At 23.9% G+C, this 17,668-nt stretch overlaps 2 protein-coding genes across 6 annotated transcripts; one reads left to right on the top strand and one right to left on the bottom strand.

Moving 5' to 3' along the window:
- Positions 1-3,114: 3,114 nt before the first annotated feature.
- Positions 3,115-8,343, top strand: LOC129610593 (retinol dehydrogenase 14). 3 transcript variants are annotated; one of them, XM_055523203.1, is made up of 2 exons: positions 3,115-3,225; positions 6,375-8,343. In XM_055523203.1, exon 2 carries the CDS (start codon positions 7,000-7,002, stop codon positions 8,002-8,004), a length of 1,005 nt encoding a protein of 334 aa, XP_055379178.1. In that variant the 5' UTR covers positions 3,115-3,225; positions 6,375-6,999; the 3' UTR covers positions 8,005-8,343. The 3 variants fall into 3 exon arrangements, with proteins under 3 accessions (XP_055379178.1, XP_055379177.1, XP_055379179.1); XM_055523202.1 differs by having other exon boundaries at positions 3,132-3,359; XM_055523204.1 differs by having other exon boundaries at positions 3,139-3,242.
- A 3,304-nt stretch (positions 8,344-11,647) lies between these two features.
- On the bottom strand, positions 11,648-17,424 carry LOC129610522 (kelch-like protein 18). Of its 3 annotated transcripts, none has more exons than XM_055523133.1 (9): positions 17,190-17,365; positions 17,059-17,117; positions 16,861-16,991; positions 16,668-16,808; positions 16,179-16,607; positions 15,838-16,128; positions 15,658-15,784; positions 15,090-15,604; positions 11,648-12,960 (listed from the first exon to the last, which is right to left on the bottom strand). In XM_055523133.1, exons 1-8 carry the CDS (start codon positions 17,260-17,262, stop codon positions 15,134-15,136), a joined length of 1,722 nt encoding a protein of 573 aa, XP_055379108.1. In that variant the 5' UTR covers positions 17,263-17,365; the 3' UTR covers positions 11,648-12,960; positions 15,090-15,133. The 3 variants fall into 3 exon arrangements, with proteins under 3 accessions (XP_055379108.1, XP_055379110.1, XP_055379109.1); XM_055523135.1 differs by lacking the exon at positions 11,648-12,960 and adding an exon at positions 17,376-17,424 and having other exon boundaries at positions 14,546-15,604; positions 17,190-17,263; XM_055523134.1 differs by lacking the exon at positions 11,648-12,960 and adding an exon at positions 17,376-17,392 and having other exon boundaries at positions 14,546-15,604; positions 17,190-17,318.
- Between the last annotated feature and the right edge of the window lie 244 nt (positions 17,425-17,668).

The raw sequence follows: 17,668 nt of genomic DNA, 5'->3' as shown, positions 1-17,668 counted from the left end.
TGAGTTTAATCAATCACATTTTTAACATTTTATCCGAATTCGTTATGATTTCTAAAAATAGATTTCTCTTTTGTAACATTTCGTATTTTTATTTGTTTTCAGTTTATCAAATTACAACTTTCAATTTCTGATTAATAGTTTTGTCAAAGGAGAATATCATTTTAGTGTAAAAAAGAAAAATTTTTTTTTTATTTAAAAACATGCCTTGCAAAAATTACGGGGCAATTAACAAAGAAAAATTTAACAAACCGCGAAATTGGAATTGCATATCAACATAATGCATTCACAAAATTGGTGCAGATGGATGTATCGGCAATAAATTATATATGTATTTATAAAAGTATGTAATTAAATTATATGGCTTTGTGAATGAAGTGACGATAACTTTGAAAGTATATGATATGCAATAATTTTATGTACGATTTCTCCTAAACACATGCAATTTTTTTTTAAACTATTCGTCTTGAATATCATTTTTTAATTTTTTGAGTAAAAATTTGTCTTATGTACTAAAAGAAATGAATATTAATTCGTTGTGAGGAATTTGTTGACGTTGAACTACAATTTAATTATAGTTTCATAGTTTATTAATTTAGTGCTAAATAAGTGCTTATATCAGAATAGTAATTTTGATCCTCATGTAACTCGATTATATACAATGCAAGTAACTGCTTTCAGGTCAATCAAAAATACAAATTTCGTTATACACAAAAACATAGCAAAATATTTAATAAATTTATAAAATATTTGAATTTTAATTATTAAATGCACGTTTTATTTACGTAAAAAATGCGTTTCATTACCATTTTTAAGCGTATTTTTTTAAAAATTCCATACAAGTGAAATTTTTTCACCGTCTTTATTTATTCATAACGAATATAATATGGACAAAGACTTCACCAATATAAATAGTTTCATATACATTTATATAATATGTATGTATATGCTTTGCTTACTGGAAATGCAAAAAAATTATTTATTAATTTTATGCTTAAGCACAATAGAAATATGTTCATAAATGCATTTTACATTTGCATACATATTCATGACAAGCATTATATATTATATAATTATGTATGTATGTATGTATTTCAATTAGGTATTCCGAAACTTCAAAATGATTATTCTTGACACTTTATTTTCTGAATTAAATTGAAAGTAAAACAAATAAAAATGTACAAACGAAGACACATTATTTACAAATATATTATACAAATATACCTATATTATAGAAATATTTTATTTCCAAGAGAGAGTTTCTAAGTCAATAAAACCATAATAAAAATCTCAATTGATATATTCTTCACAAAAAAATAAAATAAAACAAAATGATTAATAAAAATAATTATTAAAGTTTGAGCGCAAACTTAATAATTAATTTGCAAATATACACATTCATATATATACTTATATTCATATTAGTCATATTCTTCACCTGAGTGATTATCATTGGACTTCTTTTGAGAAAATATCACACATCTCTTAATAAAATCTATGTAAGCATAACTTTCATTTATATGTTCATATGTATATATATGTATATATGTATATATATATATATATATATATATATGTATGCATATAAATAGAAATATTCCACAATGCTATATGATACAAAATTTAATTATTTAATAGCGCTCACTACATTTACACTTTTTTAATTTTTTCCTACATTTATGTTTTCTATACATCCATACACATTTATTTTGTATTCTATAAATGAATTGCTTTTTATTGAACTTGTATTATTATTTTATTAACGTCTTAGCTTGAAGTTTAAGCAATTTATTTTTAATATTATAGTATACCGATGGTGCAGGCTTTTCAATTTTAGGTCTAGTTTAAATATTTTGAAATTGTTATTTGTGTTTTAATAGAAATATTATTATGAGTTTAGTATAGTAATGTTCTTAATCGACACATTTGAATATAACATACATATATTCTTATTATACGCGACATACAAAATATTCGAATAATTTATTTAATTATTTCTGCATTGAAATGAATTTATTAATGAAACTGCATGGAAATTTTTCAGATATTTTAAGATAAAGAACTTGTGCTTTTTCAAAAATACACACTATGTCCCTTAATATATTAAAAAACTAAAGTGATAAAACTGCTAAAAAATTAATCTTAACTTAAAATTGAATTTAGTTACATTTTTTTACTTGGTCATTTTTTTCTCCCAAGCCTTTATTTATAATTTGTCCAATTTTAAAGACTGTTACATAATTTGAAATTAATAAAGTGAAAAAAACATTTCAAATACATTATTTCTTCAGACGTGGTTTCACGCCTTTAATAAAATCACTATATGTACCTAAATAAAATCTATTTGAAAGTATGCAAACAAATCGGTTTGCAATGATTAATAACAAGACATTATAAAAATTGATTGTATATTACAAAAGCTTTGAACTTATTTTCAATTTGTTATTTATAATTTGAAATTTATAAAATTTTTAAATAGCCTAACTCCTTTTTCGTTTTCGAGACTAAAATTATTGAACATCTATTTACAAATTTACTTCTATTTAAATATCTATTGCACTTCATTAATATGGAAAAACAATTAAATATAATAACATACAAATTTACTCATTTTTTATATGCAACAAAAATATTTCCAAACCATATAAAAGATCCCAATCTCAATTCTGAAAAATATGTGTAGAAATTTAAACAATTTATTTAAGATACCTTAGAGTTGCTGAAAATACTCATTCACCTTCTATAATGTAATATTTTTAATATTGATGTAACATATTACATGCAAATATATGCATATACATATATGTGTAAACAGTTAATATAACTTCTTTTTACGTCATTATCACTGTCTGGAAGACGTGATTTCCCAATTTTTTTTCTCTCTTTTTTTTTAATATTTCTACTAACATTATATTAACAACTTACTTCAAGTATTTATGTATTGGTAAATATATTAAATAAATGTAAGTATAGCTGTAAGAATATAAATATATATTATGAAATACGTATTAATTTGGGGATATACATTCATATGTGTATATATGATAAGTATGGTACACGCTTACAGGTAAATCTCGACAACTTAAAATAATTTTTTCAATATAATATCTTTTTAGTGCATTGTTGAACTTTGTTTTGAATTGAACGCCAATTGAGATTTCTATAAAATAAAAGTGAATAAAATAAAACTTAAAGGATAGTTACGATATAAAAGAAGTTCAAGAGAAAGTAAGAACAATAAAATTGTAAGATTTCAGTGTTATTTAACACTATTCGTAACTTCACCAATTAAACATTCAGTTTTATTAAAGAAGCGAAATATTACTTGAATTATATTCGTATATATACAAATAAATATACATGTAAGTATGTACATTAAAAAGTGATACTAAGAAATTATAATAAACACAGCTATACTAAACACATACATTTAGTATAACTAAAAGATGTTTAATTATAATGCAACGGATGACTCTTAAATTTGAAATGTAAAATTAAAAATACAAAATTCTATAGAATTTGTTTTCAGGTTTTTAAAAATTAAGTTTTTAACCGTTTGAAAGTAAAAATTTACGTTAAATTTTACTATAACAATAAATTATTTTAATTCTAAATATGTTACATTTATAAATATGAAATAGTAATCATAGTGAAGTGAAGAAGTTTTTAGTTGACGTGCATATAAAATTATTATTTGCAAATATACAATTAATTTTTATTAATTCATTATTATCAACTATTTCCAATTTTATAAGTTAATTAATCAATTTACCCTAATTTATAAAATTTTTAATAGGATCAGACATTTTTTACCAAAATTTGAATTACGTCAACCTTCTAGAATTTAAAAAACTATTTTTTAATTTCAACTTACTTTTTCAAATTTAATATAGTAAATACTATATTTTTGTATAGTACATAACACGTTTTTTTTAAATGAAAATATTAAATAATCGCTATTTCTATTAATTGCAAAAAAAAGTAATACAAATGCAAAGAAGATCAAAAATATTGTAAATTAATTAAATTATTTTTAATGAATCCAACAATGATTTTGTTGAATGAATTCAGTAATGATTTTCTAAAAATATGTTAGGTATAAATTTTTTAGATTATATGAAGCAACAAATAAAAATCCTACATTATAATAAATGAAAAATCGTTTATAGCACCATATCGTTTGCAAGGAGGAAATAGAGATTTGTCACTTAGCCTAGAAAACAGCTAGAAGCTCATTCAAGCTTCCAAGTAAAGTAAATCATGTCAAATACACCGAACTCGCCATGTTTTCCAAAATTAGAACCATTATTAGTGTAGCTTTTTGATTATCCTCCTTCTCCCATCTCCTCCTCGAACTTTACCCATCTCCCCACTTGCTTTCATTAAAAAATACCATTTTGAAAGTTGTTGTAAATTATAGTAAAATATTATTATCCTCTATCTGAAGTTGTAAAAGAATTATGTGAAATTGCCTTCTAAAATTAAAATTCATTATCTCTAATATTTTCTAAATGTTCAAAAAAGGTATTTTCTAAATATAGCCTTTAATATTTCACAATATATTAGCAAAATTTCCAAGTTCTTTATATTTAATTAAACTTGCTTTTTAGATAGTCATGGATACACGCTTTTAAAATGTATTTTGGAGAAGTGATTATTCTAGAATATCAAAAATTTCACGAAAAAGTTTAATGAACTCATCACGATTTAATGTACATTCACTCTAATACATACAAATAAATCAATAATGAAACGAGAATAATAAAAATTTTAGCATTAATCAATACCTAATTTTGTAGTTTTTGGCAAATTTCTTATGTGTATAAGTTGTTTTTTCTCTTAAACAAAAATAAATAGTCCAATTCTAACATATACATTGCACACATAGATGAATGTTAAAATATTAAAAATGTAAGATGAACGTTATTAAATAAAATGTGTTAAATGTATTTTTTTTTTAGTTTCCCTTATGAGTTGAACAATAGGATAATTTTAGCTTTTTTACGCTTACTAAACTCATTTCTCTTATAATTTTTTATTTTCATTTAAAAAAATTTAAAAATAATAACGAACTTTAGATTCATTTTACCAACCAATCTCGTTTCTTTTGTTATTTTCTTCTTTTTACATTCTACAAAGATATTTTTGAATAATTATTTGATTGAAGTTCAAGGTTTAATTTAAATTCAAGTTTTTATTTAATTTTTTTTTTAATTTTTTTAAAAGAAACCTAAATCTTTGTTTGTAAAGCCTGTTAGATTTTTTAAAAAATATTTTAATGAATTAATAAAAAAAAAATAATGAATTTTCGAATTCCCATAAAAATTTCCATACTTGACACCCGTGCTGTTTATACCCAATTGATGAAAGTTTATTGAACAAATTAATAATTTTTTTAAAGAAATATTTCAGTCGAATTTCAAAATATTGAGTGTGTTTTCATTTTATAAAAACTAAAAAAGTTCATGACATGTCCTTTTTTAAAAGAAATATCATAGAAAATTTCGAAATCTCTAACATTTTTTTATGCACTAATAATTATTAATATATTTCAAGAAAAACTTGAAATGAAATTGATAAATAACACTTCATACTGAAATATTGGTTCAGTTACATATGTGACTAAAACTAAAATATTTTTAATTTATAACCAATTAAAATAATTCTTAACTCTAATTAATAATAACTTAATTTTTATTGGCTTACATTTTCATTTTAAACGAATTTTAATTACTTTTTGTTCCTTGATAATTTGTTTTTAAAAGAATCTCCTGATCGTTTTTGTTTTTAAATTTACTAAAATTTAAATACAAAAAATTACATTGTCGTAATTAGGCTATCAAATTTAAAAACGCATTCTCTTATGCTTTATATTATTATATAATTTTGAATTACATAACATCTTAAAGAAAAATATATAAAAATTTATATATGTATAAACATTTTTGAACTGTTTCAATTATCAGGGATTCAATTTTATATTTCTTAATTATTTATCAGATAGATACTAAATTTTTCAATATTAAAACATTTTGTTTCTCTCTAAATCTCTTGATCTGATGAAATCTCTTGAATAATAACAAAATAATAGAAATGTTAGAAATTTTGTGAAGACGATCGCCGCTTATTAAAGTGTAGATCAAAATCGAAAACATTGTTGCTATAACCACTTCAATCGGAAATAAAACCGGCTACGGTATAAAAATTTTTTGTTTTTTTTTTCTTTTTTTTCCAGTTCTTATTTTGTTGTTTGTATCTATTTATTACATCGTAAAACATAAACCTACTACTACATAGAATATTATTTTTTTTTATTTTTCTTCATTTCACCTTGTATTCATTTTATTTACACTCTTTTTTATTTTTATTTTTTCCAGATTTTGAAGTAAAATACTCTTGAATATCAACAATTTTTTTAGTCGCGTTTTTTGTTTTACGCCACTATCAACAGCATTCAAGAAGACCAACAACTTTAATTTACGTACATACATACATACATACATAAATAGCCCCACCAAGAGAGACAAAATTATTCAAAAAAAAAAACCAATATTGGAAAAATTAAGTGTACCATCTCTCCTGAGACATCATAACTTATTTTATCTCTAAAATTACAAAACATAAAAAAAAATAATAATAACCAAAAACCAGTAATTTACTTTTATTAACCAAAGAGGTAAAAATTTTTAAAATATATAAATTAAACTAGTTAAACTAGTAACATCAAAATTCTCATAGCATTAGTCTTACAAATAACGTTGTTCCCATCAAAACCTTTGCGAATGCTAAATATACAAAATTAAATTAAAAGAAAAAGAAAAAAAAAAAACAATTTAAAAACCTTGTAATAATATAAAAATTGTGAATATTCTCTTAATTTGGAATTATAATCAAGTAGCTACACGATTATTTATTTTGTAACTGGTTTAATAAAAAATTTTACAAAAATTATATAAAAATAGAGCTGTATAATATTAAAATTGAGATAAAGATAGAGAAGAAATGAACGTTTTCGGTCTTGATGTATGCACTGTATGTATACCAATCATTATTGCAACATTAACGGTTGGTTTTGTAACACTTTTGATCGCATTAAGATTTTACGTGGCAATCAGTTGTGGAGTTTGTAAAAATAATCGTACAATGGAAGGCAAAACAATTATTATAACAGGTGCTAATGGTGGTATTGGTAAAGAAACTGCTAGAGATTTAGCAAGACGTAAGGCTCGTGTAATTATGGCATGTCGAAATTTAGAAACAGCAGAAGCAGCACGTAAAGAAATAAGTGAAGAAACTGGTAATAATGATATTATTGTCAAAAAACTAGATTTAGGTTCATTACAATCAGTAAGAGATTTCGCAGCTGATATCTTAAAAACTGAAGAAAGAATTGATATATTAATACATAATGCTGGTATGGCATTGGCATTTAAAGGTGCAACAAGTGTTGATGGCATTGAATTAACAATGGCAACAAATCATTATGGTCCATTTTTATTAACCCATTTATTGATTGATAAAATTAAGGCGAGTACACCAGCCCGTATTGTTATTGTTGCATCAGAATTGTATCGTTTAGCATCAGTTAATGTTAATAAATTAAATCCAGTTGGCTCATTTCCAGCTGCATATTTATATTATGTATCAAAATATGCCAATATATACTTTGCACGTGAATTGGCAAGACGTTTAGATGGTACAGGTGTTACAGTAAATTCATTACATCCTGGTATGATTGATTCTGGTATTTGGAGAAATGTACCATTCCCATTAAATTATCCAATGATGGCAATAACAAAAGGTTTCTTTAAAACAACAAAACAAGGTGCTCAAACAACTTTACACGTTGCAACTGATCCAGAATTGGAAAATGTTTCTGGTAAATATTATATGGATTGTAAAGAACGAGGTTTATCAAATGCGGCACAAGATATGGAAAAAGCTAGAAAAATATGGGAGGAATCAATTAAACTGGTTAAATTAACTGATAGTGATCCAAAAATTTAATGAAATTAAATATTCTTATTATAAGTAGGGAAGTATTTGAAGGGTAATTGAAAATTTGGAAAACAAAATGTAAATTATAGATTATTAAAAACAATTTTTGTGCACTGAAGATGTATTTTGGAATTTTCTTATAAAATTTTTCATAAAAATGTATTTTTTGTCTTGTAATTACTTTTATTTTTGATATATTGTGTAAATCTTCTGGTGTATGCTAAATTTTACCATCTTTTAAATTAATTATAATAGCTATTTCAAGCTATAATTATATGTAGTTAAAAACATTAGAAATTACAAGCTTATTTTCTCAAGCTTAAAAAATTTTACTCAAATTTATTTTTATTTAAAAGAAAAATAAAGTTAATAATTTTTTAATAAAAAAACTATGTACATTTTCATTGTCTTTAAACTCCAATAAACAAATTTATTTTTTACTAACGCCTAAAAATGTATGTATATATGTACCTGAAAAAAAAAATTTCTATATAATCCGATTTTCTAATCCTGAGCATCTTAAAGAATAAGATACTCATGACTATTCTAATCTAAGACTTATTAATAAAAATAGTCTATTTCCATTGATACTTTCTAGGAATTCTACAAAATCAAAATAATTAGATCATGCCACAGAGCCAAAAAATTTTATAAGTATTGCTTAGATGAGTAACTTGTTTGTAGTGTATTTTAAATTTGTTGTTTAAATTAAAATTTTAATTTAAGCATAATTATTTTAATAGCATAAAGAAAACTTAACTCTTTGATTACAAATATTTTATTATCCTAAATGATAATAAAAGAATTAGTATTTAAATTAAAAAAAAAAAGTCATCGTCAGCTTTTCAAGTTTAAATAAATTATGAAAGAAAACTAGATGAAAACCTTGAAATCATCACCTTTCATTAACAACACAAATCCTTTTTAAAAAAACTAGACATAGTTTCGAACGCTGCAAGTATTGGAAAAAAATTTTACAAGTACACGATATCATAATGTATTTATGTATATATTTTAAAGTAAATTATAAGCATCTCATTTCTTTTTCATATTCGGACATATAAAACTTGTTTTTTTTTTGTTTTTCATTTTTCTTTAATATATACAGCGCCAGTGCAAGTACTTACCTACTATATACAGGTACAGCTTTTATAAGTATACTCACCAGCATGCGAAAATTATGATATTTGCAACTACTATTTGAAAGACGGTAAAACTACTATTTGAAAAACAATTAATTTTTTCCAAATTTTCATTATCTACTGGCCAGTTTAAAAATAGGTATAATTTTTGTATACAATTGTGTACCTTAATTTGAATATATATACATAATTAAATTACTGTCTAGGCAAAATCATCAAGTTAAGTATAATTATTTTAGATTAGATTTTAATGATTTCAAGAGTAAGAGAAAATAAATATTAAAATTAATTTTTGTTTAGAAATACTTACTTCCTACAATTAATTAATGGTGTACCATAAAGCACCTTTGGCACCAAACATACCTACCCTAAAAAAAAAGAATTTTTGACGTAGTCATTTAAACCATTTTATTTATAATAAATAGATAAATCTTATGTGTGCTCTATAAAATTCTCAAAATGTATTCCTTCGTAATTTGCATTGAATCATAAAAAGAGTTTATAAAAAAAGAACTAGAGTTCGTCAAACTTAAAAAAAAAAACTATCGGTGCGATACTAGAAAGTGATTTCCCTTATCTTATTAATTTTAATTTTTTATCAAATAATTTAAATTTCTACAAAAAAAAATTAAATTTTTTCTTTTAACAATGAATTCATTATGATTGATAGAAACAGAAAGTGAAAAATTATTCAAAATAATATCATAATACACAAATTTCTTCTCGTTACATACATAGGAGCTAATCAACTTTCCCCAAATATACGTAAACATGTAGAAAAATAAAAAAAAGAAGATGGATTTGAAGTCCAAAGTCAGTTATGTAAAGATTGTTTTGAACTTTAAAAGTATGGTATAAAGAAAATAAATCACTAAAATTAAGAAAAGAAAAAAATTCAAAATTACAAAATTTCAACACTTTTGGGAGTATCAACGACAAACTGAACGAAAATTTATATTATTAAACTTAATATTAATTTTACTTAAATGAATAGTGGCAATTGAGGATTTTCGACAATTCAGTTCTTACTTAGATCTTAATATAAAACAAGTTCGATTAATACAAACTGCAAAATCCTTAAATACAGCATGTTCGAAAAAGGCAGTTGAGTTGAAAATTCAAATGGAATTTTTAAGTTTTTTTATAGGTACTGCAAAAATACGAGTATTAAAAATTAGAATAGCAGCATAATAGAAAAAGGTTAGATGTTGAAACATTACTGGAGTATCCAACAAACCCGCAAAAGTAACCATTCAGTTGCTATAGATTTGTAAGTGTTTGTGAAAAGACATTTTAGATTTAATTTAGAACTTTCAATTAATGGGTTTCAATAGTTTATGATTTGAATAAAACTTGTAATGATTTGTAAACTACCGATTTAATTAACAGGAATTTCATTAATTGATTTTCAAATTGGTTTTGATTTTTTTTCAAGTTGAATTTTTAGCATTATAAATAAAACTATAAATTTGTAATAATCTTAACGAGCAATTTATATTGACAAAAAAATCATCGAACAAATGATGCCTCTCAGATAAACGGCATCGATTCATATATTGTAAAATTAATTAAGATAAAATTAAAGCCAATACTTTAGTGAAAACTAATTTTATAAACTCTAAAAGAAAGTGAATTAAAATAGAGAACTGATATATTGAAACTAAAAGGGAAAAAGTTAACCATCAAGTGTTAAACACAAAAAATGGAGAAATTTCTTTTAAGTTAAGATTTTTTACAGTTACATATTTATTGGAAAATATTATTTGGAGAAATTTTGAAATAATCTTTTTTGCATTAAATTCACATTTTTTATTATTTGATGATGATAGAAAAATTTCTTTCAAATCTTTTGAAGAAAAATTTCTTTCAAAGTTTTGAATTTTTTTATTTTTAAGTTCGAAAACTCCTAAAATTTATGGGACACACACTAAGATAAAATACAACAAAGTATAAAAACGCGATTTATGGATATAAATCTTAAAGCAGATCGTAATATAAGATACATATGTTCTAAATAATATTCTTCACGTTAAATTATTAGTAAAATTAGATTAAACATTTTTAATCTTCTTACTTTAATAATATTTCGTGGTTAACGTTGTGTGATGTTGATACATTTTCATCATCAACATCAGATTAACCACGAGACAATATTAAAATAATTTCATTTGTTTCAATAAAACTTCTTTGCTTTATCACGCTTAGTTTAACATTTTTTGCAAAAGCGGTGAACTAAAAATATTGGTAAATCTACAGACGTTTTACTTAGTATAACCAGTTTAAATTAGACTACTTGTATGACCAGGTATTTTCTTACATACACCGATATAACAAAACTACAAAAACGATATATTTTTCTGCAAATATGAAATGAAACTCTTTATCAAATTTAATCCATTCCAATTGTAAAAATTTAAGGCCATTTATGTATTTTCTATTTTTTCAAAATTATCAAAAATACACATTCGCATTTTGAAATGGTTTATTTTAACTTCTTAAATTATTTATTTTACTCCTCATTATGTGATTGAAATACATAATATCATATAGTTATATAATATTTTAATAATAATAATTGATTCAATTACAATTTAATAGGTTTACCATTTTTTGATTAAATAACTTTATATTTAATTGTTACAAAAATGTTTTAATCGGGTGCTATAAAGATCTTTACAATAATTGTTACATTATACAAAAATTATTCATAAATTATATATATTAAAAGCTTAGAAATAACATTATCATAATAAAAAAAAAAGTATTTATTTTGAATAAATAAAAAAGTGAAAATTAATAAGACGCGAAATAAATATTTATTCATTCTACTACCTTTCTATGCTTCAGAAACATATTAAATTTTATTTTAATCAATAATTTAATTCTTTATTTTAATTGGTAACTTTTCCATAATTTTATACATTTAAATACAATTAAAAACTAAGTTACTTTAACCTTTTGTTGAAATTTTATTAAAAAATAACGTTCTTTTATAATTAAATTCGATCACAATAATATGATTTGATTTCATTTTACAAATTTTATCAAAATAAAATTATTAATATAATAAAATTAGTAATAGTACTAACGAGAATGCAGAGATATTCAAAACAATATACCCAAAAACCCAAGTAAGGTGATTAAATGAAATATACAAATTAATACTTTCAAAATACATAATAAATACATTATAATCATAATATATAATAAATAAATTACATTATTTTGCATTTTCGTTATAACAAATGTTACGAGTTGGTTCAATTTGCCAAATACAATGAATTGAGGGGAAGTGAACATTTGTCGAAAAATTTGAAGCAATTTTTAAATACCTTTTTTTAATTAATTTTATAACAATATCCTGTCATTAAAAATTGAAATATACAAAAAACTTAATAATATTGAAATTTGTGGCAAATTGCCATTCAAAGAACAAAAAGTTTATATTTTTATAAAAAACAAACATTTTTTTTTAATATTTAATTTTTACAATTTCTTTTTTATTAATTTTATTTAGTAATTTGCGAAAAACACTTTGCCGAATTAATTTTATCTCATTTTTATAATATATTTCCTACAATAATTACGAGTATATTTACTTATGCCTTTTTAAAAATAAATAAAACAAATAAATGCGTTACAAGCACCTTATAATTATTATTATTCATAATGAGTTTTTATTTTGAGGACTACCAATGCATCTTATAATTAATACGTAAATTATAAAAATTTTTGATAGGTAAATAATTCGTCTCACGATCCACTATTCTTTAGAACACGAATTCTAAATTAATGTGTTATAACTTATACATAAAATTAATTTCTGCAAAAACATTAATATTATAATGAATTTTATTATTTTTTAAATGTTATAAATATGTACATGCAATAATATAATGAAAAATAATACAAATACTTTCGACAGATAAGAATGTTACATATATTCTCTTAAACGCCCTGCTTAAGACTACTGGATATTATTCAAAAATGTAATAAATTTTCAAAAGAAAATAAGTTTCGACATGTAAATTTGTGAACGGGAAACTTTAATACTTTTGAATAATATTTCATTACTTCAAATGATACATGTAAGAGAATATGGGTAAGCAAAGTTAAAAAAATAAGTTTTACATATTATTAAAAATTAAATATCACACATTTGTATTTAAGAAAACCTTACAGGCAATGTTTGGACAAAAGCGACATAACACTTTCAAATCAAATAATCTTTCATATCAAAGCATTGAAACAATTTTTTTCTTAACAAAATTAACAAAATCATTTCTCATTTAACAATATTAAAAACATTTAATGTTTCCACTAAATTTTTGTAAAAGCGAATATGATATGTTTCAGCATTACGAGGAATTGAAAACAACTGTTAACATGAACTGTAATTCTATTAATCTGATGTCTTAATATCCGTCAAGACAATACAATTTCTTAACTCGTCAATTGATTTTTGTAAAAAATTTTCTTATGTTCATTCGTTTAAGTGAAATTTCATCAAAATTTTGAAAGTGAATTAATATTTTGTAAGTCAACGACTATTTGTTTTTAGTTTTAAATGCTATTATCCACTTTGTTCATGCATATTCAAATTAAAACGAGAAAAAATAAAAACAATTTTTGTTTTTAATTTAGTTAAATAATAATATTTCTCTTTATTTAATAGCATTCCGTCGTCTAATATTTCATTCACTAAAAAACTTTAAAAAGCTGTTTCAAAACTAACCATGTTGTTTTTATTCTTTGTAGTGTTCTATTGTGAACCTCATTCTACATTTCACCTTTTTCAAAACATAAGTGACTATATGATATATAGAGACAAAATCAAATGAATCCTATTAAAAACATTGCATACATATTATAGGTATTCAATTAAAAAAAAAATGAGAATTCTAATTTAAAAGCAAGTAAAGAAAGTAAAAAATGTGACTTAAACATTATGTATTCAAAGTTACTATTCAACTACATATTACCTATTTTATAATCCTACATAATATTTCAAACAGAATTTATTAATGATTTCGTTAACATATTTTTATCTAATAAACTTGAGTATTCATGGATACAATTATCAATTAATTATGCAGCTTTTTTTTAAATTTTGACAACATTTTATCAAAATAATAAATACATTACTCTTTTTTTAATTTTTTATAAAAAATTTCAATAATTTTCTGAACTATCTTTACTGTTGATAAACAGTTACAATCAAAATATATGTTTTCAAGAAATCAATTGAAGTGATAAATGCAAAATAATATAAAATCTTAAACAAATACAAATTCAATCATTCTTTGAATTTGTTTTTGATAAAAAAAATGATTTTTTTCAATTAAAAACATTTACGTACATATTAGTGACAAAAACTGTTTTAAAAGCAATCATTAATGCAAAATTAAAAGTTGGAAGCAATCAGAATTTTATGTAAATATTATGTCACACAATATTCTTCTGTATAAAATGTTATTTCTGTTAATTCAAAAAAAAGCATCATAACATAAAAAGTCAAAAATTCACCATTTTTTGTTAATATGATAAATTCAAGTTCGACGGATGATATCTTCGTATTTTATTTCAGAATTTGCTTTAGTTTTTTACTAGTCAAAATATGCAAAATGTGCATATACGTTATAAAAACTGTTCAAATATTCACAAAATTGAATTTTGTAAAAACAGATTCTTTTTACTGTTCTAACATTCTTTTGGTGAAAAGTGGAAAAGTTTTTTTTTAATTTAAAATAGCTAATCATCATTGAAAAAGTTTCAAAACAGAATGAAAATTTTCACAAACACATAGAAATTAATATTTCTTAAAGAAATTAATATTCTTTAACAAATTTCAAGATCATTTTACAACATTTATATATTAAATTATTGATAATTTAGAATATTAATATACTAAATTTTATTTTGACGGGTTTAAACTAAGAAAAGGTATCTTACCAAGATTTCAAAATAAATGTGTACACAGATATTAATACTATTATTTATTGAATTGGAATAACGCCAGCTCCAACACCTCCTCCATGAGCGCACATAGAGGCAACAAATGTCCATTGATTTGCTTCCGGGTCATATACTTCTACTGTTGACAAATTTGATTCACCATCATAACCTCCAATTGCCCAGAGTTTCCCCATATTTGCGGCTAGCGCCACTCGACTTCTTTTAACATTCATTGGAGCCACTAATTTCCAAGTATCTGTATTAGGGTCGTACATTTCTACGGATCTCAAAAATGAATTCCCATCATATCCACCACATGCATATAATTTTCCGTTAAGTGTAGCCACTCCCAGGCGACAGCGCCGATTTAACATTGGTTTTACCTTAACCCAAACATCTTCAGCAGGATCATAACGTTCTACACTGTCGAATATAGATAGTCCATCATGACCACCTAAAGCGTATACAAAACCTCCAAGAGGCGCCACACCTCCGGCCGAACGATATTTCATCTAATAAAAACAAAAGCTTTTAGGTATAAATTTTTATTTTTTTTCATAAGTACCATTGGCGCTACAGTCTTCCAAGTGTCAGTTTTTGGGCAATAGCATTCAACAGTGCTTAACGATGTAACACCATCGTATCCACCACAGACATAAACATGGCCATCTAAGGCAGCAACTCCAACAGCACTGAAATTTAATTTTTATAAAAAATGATTTTTGATTTATTAGTTAAATAACACCTTCTTTTACATAACATTGTCCGCCCTTGACACCATTTCTTTGTTTTAGGATCATAAACTTCAACTGTTGATAATCTTTCCGAGCCATTGAAACCTCCGAAAGCGTATAGTTTTCCTCCTGTAACAGCTACACCAACTCGGGATCTTAACATTGACATTTGTTCGCCCATTCTCCATTCCTTAGTTATTGGATCATAAATTTCTACTGTACTGACAGATTCTCCGTTTTTTGTTAACCCTCCAACAGCATATATATGTCCAATAATATAATCACAACATCTAGCTCTTGTTCTAAAATATTTATTTAAATATTTTCTCTTAAATTCAGAAAAAATTACTACCGAAAACTTTGTATTAAACCACGACGTTCAGGCATTAAATGAAAGTCCTTGGCCTCATCTAATAAATCGCGACATTGATGTGATGTTCTTATTAAGTCTTCTGTAGCAACACGATCTGCTAAATACTGTGGCGACAATAATGGAAGTCGTACTTTTGATAATACTTGTGGTAACATTGGAGCACGCTTTTCTTCATCAAATTTCACCCACCTCATAGCAGCTTCAAATATATTTTCTTCAGTTGGAACATTAAGTTCATCTTTGCGAATTATTTCAATTAATTCGTCAAAACCCAAATTTAAAAACTCATCAGATAGAGAAACTTTCGAAAAATAATGATGAATATATTTATCCGCCGCATTTACAAGCGGAATGCAGCCAAGTGAATCTGCAAATGTTCGAATACCCAACACGTTATGTGGACTGAATCTGAAAATTTAATAAGGTTGGAGATATAACTTTGTTCTTTAATCAAAACTGAAAAAAAACCTTTCAATCAGAAAGTCAGCACAAGCATTGCGAACTTTATTTAATTGCAAAAATGATGCACCAACCATCAAGCCTTGAACATTTGAACTATCAATACGCACTTGCCCACTATACGCAAAATTTATTAAACTTTCAAGTGCTCTGAAATAAAAAATCTAGTATAAAAGCAACTAAAATTTGTTTAAATATATACTCTGGCTCAATTTCCTTCATTGTTATCTCTTTAATCCTACTTTCAGCCATATTATGAGTAAACATTGCATAAAAATACGGTATTGTTGCTGCTAAAACAATTCTATGTGCTGAAAATGATTGATCTTCGACCTTTAAATTTTAAATGCTTTAATATTTTCTATTGGAGTATTTAAATAACAATTGCAAAATAATTTACTTTTAATGTTACATCACACAAATTCCCTTGTCTTCGAATTTCTTTCATTAATGGAAAGCCTTATATAAAAAGAAATTAAAAATTTGTGACGTGAATTTTAAAATGAAATCAAATATGGAATTAAAACTTACTTTCACTAAAAAGATCATCTTGCTTGAAAATCACATATTTTTCGTCATCTGCTCCATTTTCTAGCAAATCCATTCTTAGTTAAAAATAAAAACGAAAATTCTTGATGAATTTCTAAATTATATTTTTATCTAAAATATATTTAAACCTAAATCTTTTCTAGTTTATGTTTTTGTTTCAAAACTTACTTTTATATGAAACAAAAAACACAAACAACACAGATTGACATATGATAGCTGTTTTTTGGTAGGTGGTTTTTTAATTTTTTTAAATAAAGAGAAAGAGAGTGAATTAATGTAAAACAAAAAAAAAAAATTAATATTACACAAAATAGAGATGGCACAGTAGGTGTGGTACATGAATAGAGTAAATAATATAATTTTGGGAAATTGTTTTGTCTCATAAAAATTCTTTTAATGTTCTTTTCAAACAATCCGCATTTGCAATAAACCCTAACCCTTCTTTATTACTTATAATCTAC

This window comes from Condylostylus longicornis, unplaced genomic scaffold, assembly GCF_029603195.1.
Source record: "Condylostylus longicornis isolate FDR11 unplaced genomic scaffold, ASM2960319v2 ptg000045l, whole genome shotgun sequence".
Classification (NCBI taxonomy): Eukaryota; Metazoa; Arthropoda; class Insecta; order Diptera; family Dolichopodidae; genus Condylostylus; species Condylostylus longicornis.
Note: the sequence above shows the minus strand (reverse complement) of the source record. Positions and strands in the feature narration are given on the sequence as shown.